Source organism: Myotis nattereri, assembly GCF_964212035.1.
Source record: "Myotis nattereri genome assembly, chromosome: 3".
In the NCBI taxonomy this organism is placed as follows: Eukaryota; Metazoa; Chordata; class Mammalia; order Chiroptera; family Vespertilionidae; genus Myotis; species Myotis nattereri.
In genome coordinates this window covers 180,525,264-180,543,961 of record NC_138077.1, presented here as the reverse complement: position 1 = coordinate 180,543,961, position 18,698 = coordinate 180,525,264, and the positions used below count along the sequence as shown (strand labels likewise).

The following is an 18,698-nucleotide window of genomic DNA, read 5'->3' as shown; positions in this document are numbered from 1 at the left end:
GGCCGCAAGGGTCCCGGCCGACGGGGCGCGCTGCGGGGCGCGGGGTGGCGAGAAGCGGCCGGAGGGCGGAGACCGGGGTGGAATCGCCAGGACTCCGAGGTGAACAGGCTGCGGGCGCCCGGGGCGGGGCGGGGCGGGGGTGGGGGGGCCCTCAGGGTGACTTCAGGGGTCAGATTTCGGCGGCGGGGCTGGGGGCGGGCCGGCGCCGAGCGGGGCGGAGCGCGCGGCTCAGGGAAACAGGCGAGGTCCGTCAGACGCGCGGAGTCTGCAGGTCCGGGGCCCGGGATGGGGCGTCGGTGCCGGGGCCCGGCCCGAGCTCCGGAGGAGGAGGGCAGCCGAGAGCGCAGGAGCGGCGACGCCGGGGGACCCCATCCCTCGCGGCGGGACGCCTCCCCGCCCTGCCCCAGCCGACTCCGTCTCCCCGCGTCCCCAGGCCACCCTCGCCGGGGGGCGGACGCGCAGCATACCTCGCGGCGGATCCGGCACCACCCGGGGCCTGCTCTCGCCCCGCACCGCCCGGGACTCCCGTGGCCACCGGGCGGCGGCGGCGGCGGTGGCGGCCGTGACAGGAAGTTCCCCCACAGAGACGCGCGCGCCGAACACGTGACTCCACGCCCCGGCAACACGCAATGCGCATGCGCCAGGCGGAGCGGGTGTGGCTCCCCAACAGGTGACTCCGAGGGTGGAGATCTGGGCGCGCCGGCAGCGCGAGGCTAGTTTGGCGGGCGGGTCCGGGGAGCCAAGCGGCCTGCACAAAGGCGGTGGGTGCGACACCTGCCCTCGCTCCATTGCACCTTCCCCACCAAGTCGCCTCCTGGGCGGCTCCCGGGCGCACGCTCACCTCACGGCCTTGCTCAGCCGTCTCGCGTGGGTCCGGGCTGGCGCGGACCCCGCCCAAGGGGAGGGCTTCTCTGCTTGCCACCTTCTTGGTGTCCTTTGAGCTTCTCCAGCAAAATGGGGCGCACCATATTTTTTTTAAAAAGTATTTTTATTGATTTCAGAGGGGAAGGGAGAGGGAGAGAAGGGTAGAAATATCAATGATGAGAATCCTTGATCAGCTGCCTCCTGCACACCCCACACTGGGGATGGAGCCCACAACCCTGGCATGTGCCCTGATTGGGGATTCAACCCTGACCTCCTGGTTCATAGGTGGATGCTCAACCACTGAGCAACATTGGCCAGGCCATATTTTTAAACATTTAGTAACTGTACCTTTTCCAATCAGAAAGTGGGTTAAATATTTAAGATATGACCGGCAGTGGGTGTTCACTGCACCTCTTGATGACGTTTAACACCAAGTTTTTACTCCCCTACTCTGCAGGGCAATGAAATGGGGGTGGTAAGAAGCATTACAGAGCATCTTCCATCTAAAACAAACCTTGCAATTCACTCCTGCATAACTCAACTTTTAAATTATGTTTTGTAGTTAGCGATTGGAAGAATCTTTCATTTTCCTTGGACAAAGCTTTTCCATCTCCTATTGCTTTTGGTTGGTTGGTTGCCCAGAGACTGACCTTAGCAGTGTAAAACTGAAGTTTCATTCCAATTTTTGTCATGAAATATAATGAAACTAGAGGCCCAGTGCATGGATTTTGCACTGGTGGGGTGCCTTGGCCTGGCCTGTGCCTTCTCACAATCTGGGACCCCTTGGGGATGTCAAAAGCATTTCAGACCAATCCCCACAGGCCAGGCAGAGGGACCCCACTGGTGCACAAATCTGTGCACCAGGCCTCTAGTATGCAGCATATAAGATCTTTGGTTAATCTCTTCCCGCTCTACCCCCTGAGATTCATCAGTCTGTCCCATGTTTCCATGCCTGTGCACTGAGCATCTGCCCTCTTGTGGTCAGTGCACATCATAGCTACCGGTTGAACAGTCGCTTAGGCTTTTATATATATAGATATTTAATATATCCTCAAAGGTATACAGTATTTCACATTTGCTAGAATGCAATCTCCACTGTTCTCTAAGTTACCCCCAGTGTCTAAAGCAATGCATTGTACATAGTAGGCATTCAATAAAAATAGTTCCTATTCCTGGTGTGAATTAACATGAGCACCAATCACTCACAAGTTTAAGAAAAAACAGCACAGTAATACAGTTGAAACCACTTATACACCTATCATGGTGCAAGACTTTCCTAAAGAGCTACCTATTCTCCTGAGTTATTCTTGAGCATTTCTTTCTATTTCTACTATGTATATATACTCCCTTAAATAATCCATATCTTTTTGCAAGCTTTCACATATCACTGATATCACTGCATATATTCTTCAACTTCTTTGTCTGCTCAACTCTATTTGTAAGCTTCATCCACATTGACACTTGCAATTTATCTAATTATTTTTCATTTCTGTATGGCATTTCATAGTATGAAAATAATATACTTTTCCAATGGCTTGCCATTATAGTATTATGAACATTCTTGTATACAACTCCTAGGGTACACGTGTTTTTCTGGGGTATATACCTACGAGTGGAATTGCTGCCTCATAGGATTTCTGCATTTTCCAGACTAAATACCAAATTATCTACAAAGTATTTATTCCAGTTTATACTCCCATCAGTGGGGCATTTGGATTCCAATTGTTCCATATCACCATTGACAGGTTTTCTAATAGATGTGAAAAGGGTTTGACTTGCAGGCCTCTTTTACTGTTTCCATTTTGTTGATCATTCCTGTTTCTTAGTCTGTGGATTACTTATTTACCATTTTCCCTTTTTTAAAAAAAAATATTTTATTGATTTTTTTACAGAGAGGAAGGGAGAGGGATAGAGAGTTAGAAACATCGATGAGAGAGAAACATCGATCAGCTGCCTCCTGCACACTCCCTACCGGGGATGTGCCCACAACCAAGGTACATGCCCTTGGCCGGAATCGAACCTGGGACCATTCAGTCTGCAGGCTGACGCTCTATCCACTGAGCCAAACCGGTTAGGGCCATTTTCCCTTTTTTTAAATTATGCAATTCTTTTATAAAATTCACGAATTGTATAATTCTTTAAAATATTCTGACTGATCCTCAGTCCATTATGTGCAGTTATAAATATGTATATACACCTATGTAAGCTTTTTCTGAACTATGATAATTAGTTTCAGATATTTCATCATGATTCTAATATTCTCCTACACTATCACTCACAAAATTTAAGCTTTACATCATACTTATTAACTAATATTACTGTAGTCCACAGTGTAATTATTTGCATCTCTAAAATATACAACCCAATGAAGACTCACAGTACAGTTAGCTCTCATTTCTCTATTTTCCTTTAGTTTAGAATAATTCTCCATTTTGGTTTTGTCTTTTGTGATACTGACATTTTTAAAAAGGAAAAGTTGCTTTGTAGAGTATTTTCTCCTCAACTTGATTTAGCTGATAATTTTCTCATCAAATGTCTGATCGGTCAGACATTCCTGGCAGGACTATTATTACATGGGTGATGTGTGTTTCTCATGAGGAAGCTTTAGATGTCAGTTTGTCCCATTGTTGGCTTCCAAATAAATATTAGAATTAACTTGCAAAGTTATACAAAAAAACCCTGCCAAGATTTTGATTGGAATTTATTTCTATTTAGAGGTTAATTACATCTCTTTATTCCTACAAACCTTATATTTTCTGTGCCATCTAAGTCTTTTTCATTTAAAGATTTGTTTTTATGATATATGGTACCTTTTTAAAATGTACATTTTCTAGCTATTCATTGCTAGGGATTCTTTATTACTGATATTACTTCCAGCATTTCTTTTTTTGTAAAATAAGATTGTTTTATTCACATTGCTCAAAAGTTAAGATACATGACGTACAGTGAAAATCTTTTTCTAACTCCTGATCATGGCCATCCATTTCTTTCCCAGGGGCACCCAATATAACCAATTTTTTACATATTTTCCCCAGACTATTTTACACCAATACAAGTGATTGTGTGCAGATATTGATATACATGGCATGTTACCATTACATAAATGGTGGGGCTACTAACAGAAATAAAAGTCAGAGGGAGGGTTTATTTGGTTTTATAACCTGATGCTTGTAATGACTATAAATTTCCCAAACACTCTGAAAAAAGCAAATTATTTAAAAGAAAATTCCAAACTACATGGTAGTTATTTCCCTTCATTATATTTTGCCACAAAAATTCCATGTGCTTAGAAAAATAAAATCATGTTCTTTAAAATCAGCTGTCCTTCCTTGTGAAGCTCTTCACTCTTCTTTCAGGGCGTACAGCACATCGCCCTGGCTGACGTTGAGCCGCACGCGAAGGAGCAGGTCATTCCTGCTGGGCTCCACGAGGAGGAGGCGGCAGGAGCCCAGGTGAGAGCACACGGCCATGGTCTCTGACATGGTGGGGTATGGGAGCCCCTCCATCCTGCACAGCTCCACGTGCTGCCTGTATACCTAGAAACAAAAAGCAAACCTGAGGTCAGCTGCCGGGAAGGTTAAGAGAGGAAAGGTCGTCCTGGGTCTGTATCTGATCATGTATTTCTTCTTTTAGGGAATGCAGATACTTCTTGACCAGGATATTTAATGCCTCGGAAGGCATCAAAGTCTGTCCCAGTGGGGGCACAAATGAAGGGCAGAATGCAGTACTACTTCAGAATCAGAGGGTAGCAGGTCTGAATCCTGGTTCTAGCAAATACCTAAATATGACACCCTGGGCGGGTTATCTTGCTTTTTGAGCTTCAATTTTATCTATTGAATGTATTATAATATCTCTTGAATTAATGGATATAAAATGTCTAGTACTGAAATTGTTACACCAAGAGTCCTGGTATCCAGGGGCTGAGAATTTCATAATGGAGATTGTCATAATTCAAGTCAAATTTTGCTATAAGGTATTTTCCTAAGCAGACACAGTGTACAGCTACCAAGGCATGACCCTTGGAAAAGCACAGAGGCAGAGAGACAATACTGAATAAAGAGGCAAAAGGTAGCTGGAAACAGATTCCGACCCTAAAGCCCCAAGTGGGTCAGGCAAGTCTGTAGTAGTTTCTGGGCAGTCTTCTAACTATAAGTCCAACCCTCACTCTCACCCCCTACCCCCCATCAATACTGGGAGCTTGTCAGAAGCAGGGATATTAACCAATTCAGATGGGGATTCCTGGTTCACAGCACAGTTAATGGCACATTGTAGATGTTCAGAAAATGTTTACATACTAAAATGAAAGTCACTGCAGAAGAGCTGTTTCAGGCTCTAGAAGGAGAATAATGGGCAAAATATGACCAGTAACTAAATGTTTAAAAAGGAATGTAAAGAAGTAAAGGAAAGCTGAAAGGAAGAAGTAGCTGGAAGGAAAATGTTTTCCTGAACGTCTAAAACATGCTGATGCACAGGGGTACACACACACACACACACATTTGATAGTTCACATTCTAAGGGAGCCATTGCCTGTGGACACTGGTTTTAAATAAATCACTAAGGCATAAGACCTCAGGCTTCCTTTTACTGATATTGAAATGATGCTCAAAGATGGTTTGGATTGACCTTTGTGATTTTAAACATGGCTCGTTTTGAAAGCGTCGCCCCCATTACACCACATAAGCTGTATTAGGGCAGTGACTTTTGATAGTTCATCTTTAAACCTCCCATCCTAGAATAGTATCTGGCACATAGTAAACCTTTAATCTAATATGTAGAAGCCAGTTGCTAAAGTTCTCCTCATGCAACTCAATAAAAATATCACATAAAAATAGGTGCTGGTTTGATTTTCCTTAGCATTACCAGGTTACCACAAAACAGACAAACTATCGCACAGTGATTGAAATTCCCACATATTTTAACAACACCAGACCAAAATCTAGATGGATTTTAAAAAAGGAGATTGACCACCTGTTGAAATGTTGCTTCCTCCAGTCCCGATCGACGGAATTCTGCAAGGATCGCTCTCAGGAAGCTCTGTTCCATAACAGAGGAATTTCTTAAAGAAAATAAAGACATGTGAATTCTCAGTGTGGCTGCACCAACACCGAGAGGAAAGCTGAATAAAGCTTTTCTGCATTTTTAGAAAAAAATGGGGACTACTTCCGCCTATATTATTTGGGAAGGGGTCCCCCTACCCTCCCAGAGTCTTAAAATGATATAATAAATGCCACTTTGGAAGTAAGGAAACCCAGCAACTACATCTGGGAAGGTACCAGCACCCCATGACTATGCCCCTTAAGAAAAAAGACAGTGTCTTCAGAAAGTCAGAAAAACAGGCTTCCACGGCCTTCCCACCGTGGCCCTCAGGCGGTCTTTCAAAGAAGGTTCAAGGCCAGGAAGCAGAAGCATCTTACTTGATGGCAGTGATGTACGCCGATGAAAACATCTCATCTACCGCTTTCAGCAAGTGGGCCACCGTGACCTGGCCAGGGGAGCCGGGATTCTGGCAGGAGGACTCACAGATCTCGGTGGCACGCCTGCAGATGTCCAGGCAGCGTCGTGCATCTCCAGAGAGGGCTGCTACCTACAAGAGGGATCATTTTATTCCTTGAGTCCCCTTGCCATGTCAACCAACAGATTTTGTGTTCAGCTAAAAAAAAAAAAAAAAAAAAAAAAGCGTTGCTGAGAATGGACTTAAGCTTGAAGTTAAGTACTTAGTCCTAGTTGGGAACCTGGAGGAAGCCCAGATATAAATTATCACATTGTTAACGTGTTGGTTGACAATGGGGATACCCTCTTGAGAAATGCTTCATGAGGCATTTCATTGCTGTGCAAACATCCAAATGCATTTACACAAACCTACATGGTGTAGCCTTTTTATAAGTAGAAAGAATACACCTAAAATAATGATGGCTAGTATAGTAACAGTCTCTTATAATCAAGTATTGTGTATGTACATAATTGTATGTGCTGTACGTTTATACAACTGCCAGCAGGTTTGTTTACAACAGTATCAGCACAAACACCTGAGCAGTGTGTTATGCTACGACATTACAAGGGCTATGACATCACAAGGCTATAGGGATTTTTCAGCTCCATGGGTCCACTGTTGTATATGCGGTCCTTCATTGGCCAAAATGTCATCATGCAGCACATAACTTTTACTGTGCCTGGGACTCTCCCCTGAGTCCAAACCTTTGTCTTGGTTTTACAAATAACTCCAAAGTAGGAAAGGCAGAAATCCATAGCTTTATTTAATATTAGGGAAATGAAATCTATAAGAGACCAGTGCCCCACAATCACACTGACACACCTGAAAACACAAGGGTTCTCATTTCTTGCCTGGAGAGAAATATGCCCCCAGAAGCAGCCAGCCAAGGCCAAGAGGCTAAGTTGGGGGGGTGGGGGGATTGGAGGTAAAGCCATAGCCGAGCCTCCTCACAGCATTTGTGTGAATTTTGGAGACGGCTTGGTCAATGGCTAAACAGCCAGAATCAAGAGGGAAGGAGGCTGCAAATCTGTGGGACCCAGAGAAGTCTGTGGTTAGCTGAGTCAGACCAACCCACACAACCAGAGGCTACACTGTTCCTCCTTCCTTTGCATGTGCACAGAGATTGGGGTTCCTGGGCTCCATTCACAGGGAATCCTATCCTCTCTGCTAAACTGACTTAAGCCACTTGCAATTTAAATTTCACTGAGGGAAGCTTTGGACTCACTGTGGCCTGCAAGGATCTCTGTTTCAATAGTCCCAATGCTTGCCAACAATCCTGATCATTAGCCTAAAGACATGCTGAAATAATCATTTCCTTCAAATATTCATGCTACGTTAAGTTCGAAAAAAGCAAATTTTATAGGCATATATATATATACACACACACACACACAACACACAAAGACATTAAAAAGCCATTTCTGGGAAGTAGAATTACAGACGTTTTTAAAACATTTGTGTATATTTCTGTTTTCAGAATTCAAATTTAAGACACTCAAAACAAAAGTCACTTCTCCAGTAACTCAAGGGAGAAGCATGAGCACCAGCTTATCTTCTTCCCTTCCTCTAACCTCCCACATCCAGCAGGTAAGGGTGTCCTATGGACGTTTCCACCTGTCACTTCTCTCCTCCGAGCCCATCCCACTGCCTTGGGAAGCAGCACTGTGTTCACAGCGTGGACTGGAGCTGCTGCAGGGGCCTAGAAGCAAAGTGCACAGGGACCTGGGAGGCAAGGAAACACCCGAAGCAGTCCTCCCCCTGAGAGCACCTGTGAGCCTGGTGACCGTAAGCATCCTTTCCGACGGCTGTGATGGTGACGGAGACGAAAGAAAAAGCTGGGGCTTACCCAACATGGACTCTAAGAGAAGACCTTACATGATCATGGGCCCGACCTCAGCATAAGGGTGAATGAGAGAACCATCCTGCAGAAGGATGGCTTGAAAAATGGCCTGTTTTGACCTTGGTACTAGGTGGTGCAGGGTTAGAAGTCTTTGCAACCAAAAGTCTTCACGATTTGGAGCCCAAATTTATGTTGTGTCTCCTATAAACCTCTAGTGGAGAATGTTGTTTTAAAATGGTCCCAGTTGATAGTGCCCTTTGGTAACTAACAGAGGCAAAAACAAATTCTAAATGAACTCAACTTTGCCGAAACCGGTTTGGCTCAGTGGATAGAGCGTCGGCCTGCGGACTGAGAGGTCCCAGGTTCGATTCCGGTCAAGGGCATGTACCTGGGTTGCGGGCACATCCCCAGTAGGAGATGTGCAGGAGGCGGCTGATCGATGATTCTCTCTCATCGATGTTTCTAACTCTCTATCTCTCTCCCTTCCTCTCTGTAAAATATCAATAAAATATATTTAAATGAACTCAACTTCAACCAGGCCTCAATTAATTATCTGATAAAGCTCTAAGAAGCATGAGCATATAGTACAGTGGGGCCTTGACTTACGAGTTTAATTTGTTCCGAGACCAAGCTCGTTAAGGAGCTTGTTAACTCAAATTATTCTGTCAACTCAATGCAAAAAATCGGCCGAGAGACAGCTGGTATCTCAAAAAACTCGTTAGTCGGGACACTCCTAAGTCAAGGCCCCACTGTACAAGAAAATAAAAAAAAACGATACAATAATAAGGAAACAAGGCCACATATACATGGGAACCAGCAGTTGATAGAATTGGACTCACAAAGACTTTATAATTATAGTATACAGAATACAAAATAGATGTATTCTATTTCTTTATATGTAAAGAAATAAGAGAGGTTTGAAATTACAGGCAAGAGTTTTGGGTAAAAATACCATCCAAATTTGATGCCTCCTGAAACGTTATTAAAAGACGAAGAACCACCCAGCCGGCGTGGCTCAATGGTTGAACATCAACCTATGAACCAGGAGGTCACGGTTTGATTTCTGGTCAGGGCACATGCCCGGGTTGCAGGCTCAATCCCATGTGGGATGTGCAGCAGGCAGCCAAGTGATGATTCTCTCTCATCGATGTTTCTATCTCTCTCTCCCTCTTTCTGGCTGAAATCAATAAAAATATATTAAAACAAAAAAAGACAAAGAACCATAAGAGGAAGGGAAGCAACAGGAGTAAACAGTTGGAAAGGGGTGGCAGTGTAGTGGTTGACTTAGCAGACTGAAGAATTCCTAAGACAGTAATGAGGAATCTAAGAACAAATCTAAATTATACTAAAAATCTACAAAATGCTCAGGTTTAGTGGTATTGAAACTGGTGGTAAAGTTTGGCTAAAATAAGGAGTGCTTAAGAAATGGATGCCCTAGACCAGGAGTCAGCACACTGGCCCCACATGTTTTTGTAATGAAGTTTTAATGGAACCCAGCTATGTGTATTTTTTACCTATTGTGCATAGCTGCTTTTGGTATTGCAAGGGCAGAGGTGAATAGTGGTGGCAGACTGTTATAGCCTGTAAAACCGAAAACATTTACTACCTGACTCTTCACAGAAAAAGTCTGCTGACCCTTGCCCTGGATCAGCGGTTCTCAACCTGTGGGTCGCCAACCTGTGGGTCGCGACCCCTTTGGGGGTTGAACGACCCTTTCACAGGGGTCGCCTAAGACCATCAGAAAACACATATATAATTACATATTGTTTTTGTGATTAATCACTATGCTTTAATTATGTTCAATTTGTAACAATGAAAATACATCCTGCATATCAGATATTTACATTACGATTCATAACAGTAGCAAAATTACAGTTATGAAGTAGCAACGAAAATAATTTTATGGTTGGGAGTCACCACAACATGAGGATCTGTATTAAAGGGTCATGGCATTAGGAAGGTTGAGAACCACTGCTCTAGATCCTCTCCCATTTCGTGCTGTTGGATGAACATTAGGGCCACTTTGGGGAGGAAGAGTTTAGGGCTCTGAGAAAATTTTGTGCCTTGTTAATTTGTACTGTTTCCATAAAATTCTTTGCCCTGGAGATGTTCCCTCTTATACCATGGCAGAAGACCCAAGATTTATTCTCAAACAAGAATAAACAGCCCTAACCGGTTTGGCTCAGTGGATAGAGTGTCGGCCTGCGGACTCAAGGGTCCCAGGTTCGATTCCGATCAATGGCATGTACCTTGGTTGCAGGCACATCCCCAGTAGGGGGTGTGCAGGAGGCAGCTGATTGATGTTTCTCTCTCATCAATGTTTCTAACTCTCTGTCCCTCTCCCTTCCTCTCTGTAAAAAATCAATAAAAAAAATAAAAAAAATAAACAAAGTCTCTAGGCCAGGACACCAGGAATTGTCAGAGGGGAGGGGATGTCCCTAACCATTTGCATCCTGAACTCTGACTCCAGCCCGCCTACCCCACCCCATACTGCCCTCCAGGCAGGACACAGGAAGCCAACTACAGGAAATCTGACCATCCCAATGAAAACAACTAAAGATATGGAAATTGGCCCATCAGACTCTCCCAGTGAAGCTTACTCAAGTGCTCTGAGCTCCCATTAAGCTTTGTAGCCTCCATTCTTATACCTAAGTGGACAACCAAGACATCTGAGGGAAGGAACAGTGCAGGATAAACAGACAAGCACCTTGGAGGAAAAAGAAGAAGATAACCTAAATAGGCATAAAAAAGGACCATTTGGAGGAAAAACATAAGCTTTTAGAATTTGCATGATGGAAGTGAAAACTCTACCCAACAGAGGATCACTTGGTAACTTGGGGGATCTCTCTTAGAAAGTGAAGCCTGGAGTCGAGCATCCACCTGGCTAATCTGACCCCAGAACCTAACACAGTAAGTAGCAGTTCTGAGCAGGTGTTGCAGACATGTGCTGCTGGTATAGGCATTCAGAGTTCACACCCTCCCAGGCAAGACACTAGAAATACATTTACAAATCTTTTAAGTGCTGAAATACAGTGGATGGGTGGTTTCTTGTGTTCAGCTTGAGTGAGATATTTAACCCACTTTATTCTTCAGTAGCCTCAGATAAGTCTTAGTGGAATCTCGTTTGGCATTCTCCCAGTGAGCCTGGAGGACGTAAACGAGGCCTGTGGCCCATGAGCCCCGAGTTTGACACGCTTGAATGTAGTCCAAATTTTATACCTACCATGGAGCATGCACCTTGCTAGACACTGACAGGCCAGCAGAGGACATCTGGCTCAGGCGGACTAGAAAGTCCTGAGTGAGAAAGTGGCCCCAGGCTTATTTCGTGGAAGAGCCAGTGGTCACCCTATCTGGCTCAATAGGAGGCAGCCACATGGAGGGCGAGACAGCAGACCAACGATAACAACAGCACTGATCGGTCTGAAGGACAACGAACTCCACCGCCCCGCCTCCACTCCTTGGGGTTTTTGTGCGTAAAATTCAACCCCAAGGACAGCGGAGGCTGAGTCCTGAGCTACTTACTCCCCATTCCCTCTAATAAACTCCCCTCTTGCTGGCTGCGTCCATTTCCTGGAGCGACTCCAATCTTACAGGCACCTTATGGACATGGTTGAATTTCATTCTCACAATGACCCCATGAGGTAGCTAGTATTATTACCATTTTTCAGAGAAGTAAACTGAGGCTCAGGAAGTTTTAAAGTAACTTTCCTATAACCTTCCACATGCCTATTAAGTGTTAGAGCCAGAATTCAAAGCAGGTTTGTCTGTCTAACTATTCTGCTCCTTTCATTATACAAAGCTGTCTGCTTCCTGAATCAATTAATTTTCGTTTTAACTGATTAAGCCCACCATAGTCATAGCCCCCTATCATACAGTAAGATTTCAGGAATTTTTCAGGACTTCATTTCTACGTTTGTATTTTTTACAAGACTTCCTAAATTTCTCTTCATTCCCCAGAGCACCCAGCACAGGACCTTACACCAATAGGTGCTCAGCAAAGAATTACCATGTTTTGTAGGTACAGCTAGGCCTCCCGACGGTGACTTACCTTCCTGGCAACCAGCTGGATGGCATCATCCTCAAAGGCCTTTAAGTGTTTGAGTCGGGACATTAGGATCTGCTGCAGCTGCCTGTAAGTGTAGGGCTGGAAGGACATCCTGGTGAAACCCTGGGGAGCCAGGATGACAGAGAAACAAGTTCATGGATTGCCCTCTGATAGCCCTGGTGGAAAGTTAATTCAGTCCCCAAATCCATAACAGTGTGCAGATTTCATGCTGGGACTCCCACTGCTTCCAGCTCTTCGTTACTGACAATGGTAGTTCTCAAACTACTTTTCATTTAGTTTAAAATATCCTTTTATTCTGTCAGAATCATTAAGAAGTAGAGAAAAGTAGAGGTGCTCCGATGAGAGTGGATGGGAGGATCTTTGGTTCTATGATCTGTGCAGGCACAGCGCCTGGTCTCACTTGCCATGCTTTGAAGTACCTGTGGTTCAGGCTGAACCAGGGGTCCACAAGGGCAGAGACTGCATCCACCTTGCTCACTGCTACACTCTACCCATCTAACACTGCCTGGCAAGGGAAAATGCTTAAATACATTTTAAATATAATTAAACCTCCAGGGCTCTGCAGTTTAACAGTGCACAGGCAGCAGAACATCGAGATGTGTTTTCACATGCAGTGGCGATATGTTTAATTCCAACTTAAAATGAGAAGAATTTTAGAATCCACATTTCGTACTTTTCCCATTTATTTTAGTGTCCTATGTATTCATTTGCAGGACTCCTTAGCACAGCTTCTGGATCTGTAAGAACAACTTGAGAACGGCCCCAAAACCTACCAGTCGGCTTGACACCCGGTTCATCATGATGCGCTCGGGCAGGTCCATCGTGTTGGCAATGGTCAGGACCACAAGCTGGGCCTCCTTGTGAGTGGGCCAGTCAAAGAGATTGTACATTACATCTTGTTTCTGAGTCCACAGAAGGTCAAGCTGCCAGGGAAATGGAGAGATGCAGGGTCAACTACAGAGACCACGCCAGGGCCCAGAGTGAGACCTGTCACCACTGCTTTAGCTGCATGCGCTTCTCAGGGCACATCGGCAGAGCAGCAAGGCAATCAGTGGGCACGTGCCACTTGCCACCAAACAGGCTTAGATGAAGGAAGGAGCCAAACCTTCCGTCCTGCCCAGTACTTGCTCCCCAAACATCTCGGTCAACAACCACGTGGCTTCTTTCCCAGTCCTCCTGTGGGCACCTCCTTACCTCATCCACAAGCAGCACGGTGGTTTCCTGAGAGGACCCTTGGGTGCGAAATCGCTTTGCCAGCAGTTCGGCTGCATGGTTAGCTGTTGCCTTTTGGCCTGTCATCTTCTGCATTGGGGGAAAACAGGTATGGTGAACTCTAAGGGCTTAAAGTTAAATCCACAAACAGAGGAAGCTATTTAGTCTGAGGATTTCAGAATCCTATGCTCTGCCTTCTACCCTAAACTTGGAAGGCACCAAGACAGAAGATAAAGTCTGTATGACTGAAATGCAAATGAACCACAGACTAGTCCCAGAAGACCCTCCAAAATCATTACTTCCTAACTCTGTAACTGGACATTATCTGTTACAAGAGAACAGCTAATGAACCAAGAGTGAGGTGCAAACTTGCGCCTACCTCCAACCCTTTTCTAGTCCGCCACACTGCCTCCTGTGTGCAAATGGCTTTCACCATGACAGTCAGTACTAGCTTCCAACATTTCATAACGAGCTCCTAGACGTTAAGGTCCCTGTTGGTAGGAATTCTGCCTTTGCTCTTGCTATCTCTACTCAAAGAGCAATGCCTGGCATGTTGAAAACATGTAATATGCACAAAATGAAGTAAACCTTTTTCTTTTCATGTGCCACCAAGACTGTATTTCCCAAAAAGCCCAAACTGCTTTGCTTACCTGCAAGATCTGCACGTAGACTTGGTGGGGCTCTGTCAGTTTCATGCCATTGACTTCAATGTATTGAAAGGGAGGAACATCATTTGCTTGGGCCGCCTGCTGCAGACAGTGTATTACCTCGTGTACAGTGGCAGTCTTCCCGGTCCCAGGTACCCCAGAGATATACATGCACCTAGGCAGGAAGGGAAGGTGTGAGGGTTAGGTCTGTGCCAGCTGCCTCACCAGTTAGGAGTGAGCAAATGTCTGCTGAAGGAAGGACCAAGAGCCCTGAAATGTGGAGGTGGGGGCAGTAGGGACCCCTGATTAGAGCAGGGCCTGTTTCCATAGAATCATTCATTCCACAAGCAATGGCAGTGCCATTTTTCTTTGAAAAACAGAATTCCTATTCCTACAGAATAACTTCGACAACAAAAAGCTGCATTAGAAGCTTTAGGCTTTTCCCTGTTCTCCTGACATGGGGCAAAGACCATCTGGCCGATCTCTGACACCTGAGGGGTATATCAGCAGGAGCCTTCTCCCCCGACCATCCTACCTGGCTCAGCATGACTCACCCTCCAGTATGATCAAGGAGTTTGCTTTCCACAAAGTTGTAGATATCTTGGAATTCCTTTTCCCGACAGGGAAGAGAGTCAGGTACAGCAGAAACATGCAGACTAAATAAGGGAAAAGGAGGATTTTAGAAGCATTTCACCATCTACTCAATAATAAATTGAAAGACTTATCTAGTTTCTACATAAAACCTTAATCACAAACCCAAGGGAATGTCTTCATTCTCAAATCTCTTCATGTAGTTGCATAATCCCGTTCTCCCCCCAAACCACTAACTCAGTGGTGCTAACCAAAGGTACACGTCACCTGGGAAGCTTTCCCCAAATCACATGGCTGAACCTCATCCCACAAGAGATTGTGATTCGGTTGATTTCTGGAAGGATGCAGGCTTGTATATTTTTTTAAAGTCCCGACACAGTTCTAAAGAGTGTGACACTTGAGAAGGAGTGTCCTGACTAATCACCTCCATCCCTGAGAAAAGGATGGCAGTAGACTAGAAGGTGACTCCTAGAACCAGTCTGCATTAGCTAACCCAGACCCTACGGGAGAGGTTTCTTCTCTCTGAACACACACGTTCATTTTACTCTATTATTACTCCTGTTTCCCGTGAATGAAAGCAGAGGTCCCTCTCCTCCTATCTGAAAGGGGCCCATGAGCAGGGGTACCTTAGCCGCGCCTCCTCTAGCACGCTGGCAGGGCCCCGGACAGCCAGGTTTCGGCTGCGGATCTGGGGAGTGGCAGAATGTGGCATTCTAGGCTTGGGCTATATTCAGAAAGAGAGAACGTATTTCAGAAAAAAACCACACACACACACACCAACAACAAAGCAAAACACTGTCCAGGACACATTAGCAAATCTGATTCCCGATGACTTGCTAAAAAGAAGAGAGGTGGTGTATTTCTTAGTTCTTTTATGTATAAAATACCATGATTCTCTCCCTCTCCTCACATCACACATACACTTTGTTCATAGTCCAAACACAATTTCTTTTTTCCAATTTACACACAGTATTAGGATTTGAAAACACTGTCAATCTGGGGAAAGAATAAATGAAAATACGGATTAAACACTATTTAAAAGTAAAATATTACTTTAAAAAAAAGGTAAGAAATTATAAAGAAATCTCAACTACCCTGCCCAAACATAGGGTTGAGTGGGAGGCATAAACTGGGTTTGATTCAGAGGATCCTCCTATAGATTGGTTTGAAAACATGGTTAGACCTTGTTTACCGGCTTAACACCTAATAACTTTGGAGAAAACAGGAACGGAGTAAAAAAACCTTGCTCAGAATGTATCAAAATGTCACCCCAATCAATTTACTAGTAATTAATAAATAAAAAGAATGTATCAAGAATTTGGTAGATTTCCGGTCTTTTTTATTATGCTAAAGATGCCCTCACACCCGATATGATATCTCTTCTTCTCGGTGGGACCCAGGAGATGCAATCAAACCAGAAGGTAGGTGAACTATTTGCATAAAAAAGAATTCCAGGTAAGATCGCCTCCCATCTAAAAGTTATCTATTGTATTTCCTTCCATGGAGGTCTTCCAAAGAACAATGGTCAAAGACTCCTGCTCTAAGGCTCTCTCCGAAGGTCGCCATAACATTAATACACATCTGAACATGGGAAGACTCTTTGTTAAAGTTCCATAGGAAGCAGAAGAGACATCATTATTCTCTTCCAGTTACACACTCCTTACCAATACCTGAGTAGAACTCCTTGTTTCTCAGGTGTATCAAGTGACACTGTTACCGGACAAGTGACTGGACCCTGAGCAGGTCTGCCTACAACCAGCCAGTAGGTAGTGTGTAGGTTCTTGACTTCGTGCAGGAAAAATTTCACGACACGAGTCCAGGTGACTATGAGGGTACATTTATTAGGGCCGGGGACAGTAAAACAAGGAAGGGTTTAGCAAAGTAGAAGCAACAGAAGAGCCTAGGCTGGGCTGCGTTAGCTCTCTGGGAAGTCAGAGAAAAGGGGCCCTTGGAGACAGGTTCAGGGGGTTAGCCCGGGACAGCTGCCACTGCCCATTGCTCCCCTGGTTGCAAGTCTCATGGGTCCCTTAGAGTTTGGGGATGCACAGATGTGGGAGAACAGGGGGAAGGAAATGGCACGGGTTGCTCTCCAGAGGGAGAGCATGTGTTGGGTCCTTTGTTTTGAGGCTTTTATCTCTCTCTTGCAGGCAGGAATCAGGGGAGGTCTCGGCAGAATAGTAATTAGTTTTCCTGGTGTGCCCTTTCAAGTTCATGATCTCTATTGATTGGTAGGTGCCAGGGCAAGGATCATTAGTTAATGCAGCTGCTCCTGGCATTGCCTACCTGGGTTTGCTGCTTTTCTGGGCCTGGAGCTTAAATACAACTGAGGCCTAGACATGATCTCTAGGGAGGTGACCTTCTGTGTCTGGCTGTAAATTGCTGGGCCAGTTTGTTCAGCTGTCCGTCTCAATTTCTCTATTCCACTCGTCCTGGCTTACTGGCCTGTCTCAGAGTAAGACAACACGGCTCAGCAGCCCTGATTCAATACCCACTGAGCACTGATTACACTCAAAGCTCTACTGGGTTTTGTGGGAAATGCAAAGATCAAGTGCCAGTTCTTGCCCTTCCCTCTGGAAGTTCGGCTCTTGGCCCTTTGGTTTTGAATTTTAAAGGGAACTCAAAAATCACTATCTACTGCATAGGTGGGGAATGTCCAGCTGGTGGGCCATAGAAGGCCCAGGAAATCATTTGGTCTGGCCCTGCCAAGACATTAGGGGTGAGTTAATTAAATGTTTGACCAAACATAGCAGGCTAGTTTTTAAGTTCATAATTTTGTATAGCCCTCGAATGATGTTATAAATATCCAAATGGCCCTTGGTGGAAAAAAGGTTCCCCACCCCTAATTCTGGATTCATTTTCAGCCCTAGGGTTCATGAATATTCCAAGTGTAATAGCTTTCAATACAACAGACCTGTACTCAGAACCCAACTATTACTAATAATAGTGTGATATCGGCCATCACATTTTAAACTGAGAGATGCTTCACTGGAAAATAAAGCTAAAAGAACCTTACGGTTTTCTTTGGTGTCTTGGAGGGGGTGTGTAAGGACGACTTCGTGGAAGAGTGTAGGTTCCTGGACACACAACTGCGTGTTTTCCTTGGAACGGATGGTGTCGAAGCCTCTTCCTCCTCACTGTCCGAGTCTGCAATCTCTGCTGCAGGCAGAAATTCTTCCTCTTCTTTGTCATTTTTGCTATCATCTAAAAACCTGAATGGTGGGACAAATTTTCTGATATTCAGTGTTTGAAGTCTAAATCAGAGGCACCCTAACAGGTTAGTGTGGATTAGAGGTGTTGAAGAGTGTCTGCTGTGGCGAGCAGTATAAGATGTGCTCCACTTGCTTGCTACTGAGGTACTCTGGTAAGGGCTTTCTTTATATTATTTTGTGACCTGTATATTATTATTCCCATTTTTATAGATGAAGAAACTGAGGCTTAGAAAGGTTATGTAACCTTCCCAAGGTTATACAGACAGTAAATGACAAAGCTCAGCTGCACATTCAAGAGCATCAGAATCAAAGCTCATGCTTATAGGCATCCCTCTAACAGTCTTGCCAGGTGTGATTATGAGGCCCCGAGAGCCACCTACGCCCAGAACAGCATTTCTGGCGCCTTTCTAACTGACATTTATGTAAACTGACACAATTCCAGACATACTAGGTAAAAAGGTGAATTTCAATGGAATAGCAAATAACAAATAAGAACTGTGAGAGGCTTTAAGAAGTGGAATAAGATTATAGACACCACAGATGGCAGTGACCAACGTACTTCTGCCTGCCAAGGAGCACTCTTACCGAAGCTGCTGCCTGATCCGATTCAAAGTCAAGAGAGAACTCTTTCTGCGGATACGATGGGGAGTGGAGGTGGCTTCATCCTGAGCGTCTGGTGTCTGTGCCTCCCTGCAAGGTGTCACAGCAGTTTCAGGCGTTGGGGATCAGCAGCAGGCTCTAGAGGAGAGTCAGGTGGCCTGACTTGCTCCTATTTCTT

General features: G+C 44.9%; 1 protein-coding gene across 1 annotated transcript in view; it reads right to left on the bottom strand.

Annotated features, from left to right (window-relative positions):
• Positions 1-3,754: 3,754 nt before the first annotated feature.
• ORC1 (origin recognition complex subunit 1) overlaps positions 3,755-18,698 on the bottom strand; it is a 31,498-nt gene continuing 16,554 nt past the window's right edge. Inside the window, exons 8-18 of the mRNA XM_081087122.1 lie at positions 18,506-18,610; positions 17,725-17,920; positions 15,338-15,435; positions 14,675-14,776; positions 14,124-14,295; positions 13,456-13,563; positions 13,035-13,184; positions 12,244-12,363; positions 6,279-6,448; positions 5,833-5,920; positions 3,755-4,400 (exon numbers count right to left, since the gene is read on the bottom strand). Of these exons, the coding sequence (XP_080943248.1) occupies positions 4,206-4,400; positions 5,833-5,920; positions 6,279-6,448; positions 12,244-12,363; positions 13,035-13,184; positions 13,456-13,563; positions 14,124-14,295; positions 14,675-14,776; positions 15,338-15,435; positions 17,725-17,920; positions 18,506-18,610 (1,504 nt within the window). The 3' untranslated portion in view covers positions 3,755-4,205. The remainder of the gene's footprint in view (positions 4,401-5,832; positions 5,921-6,278; positions 6,449-12,243; positions 12,364-13,034; positions 13,185-13,455; positions 13,564-14,123; positions 14,296-14,674; positions 14,777-15,337; positions 15,436-17,724; positions 17,921-18,505; positions 18,611-18,698) is intronic.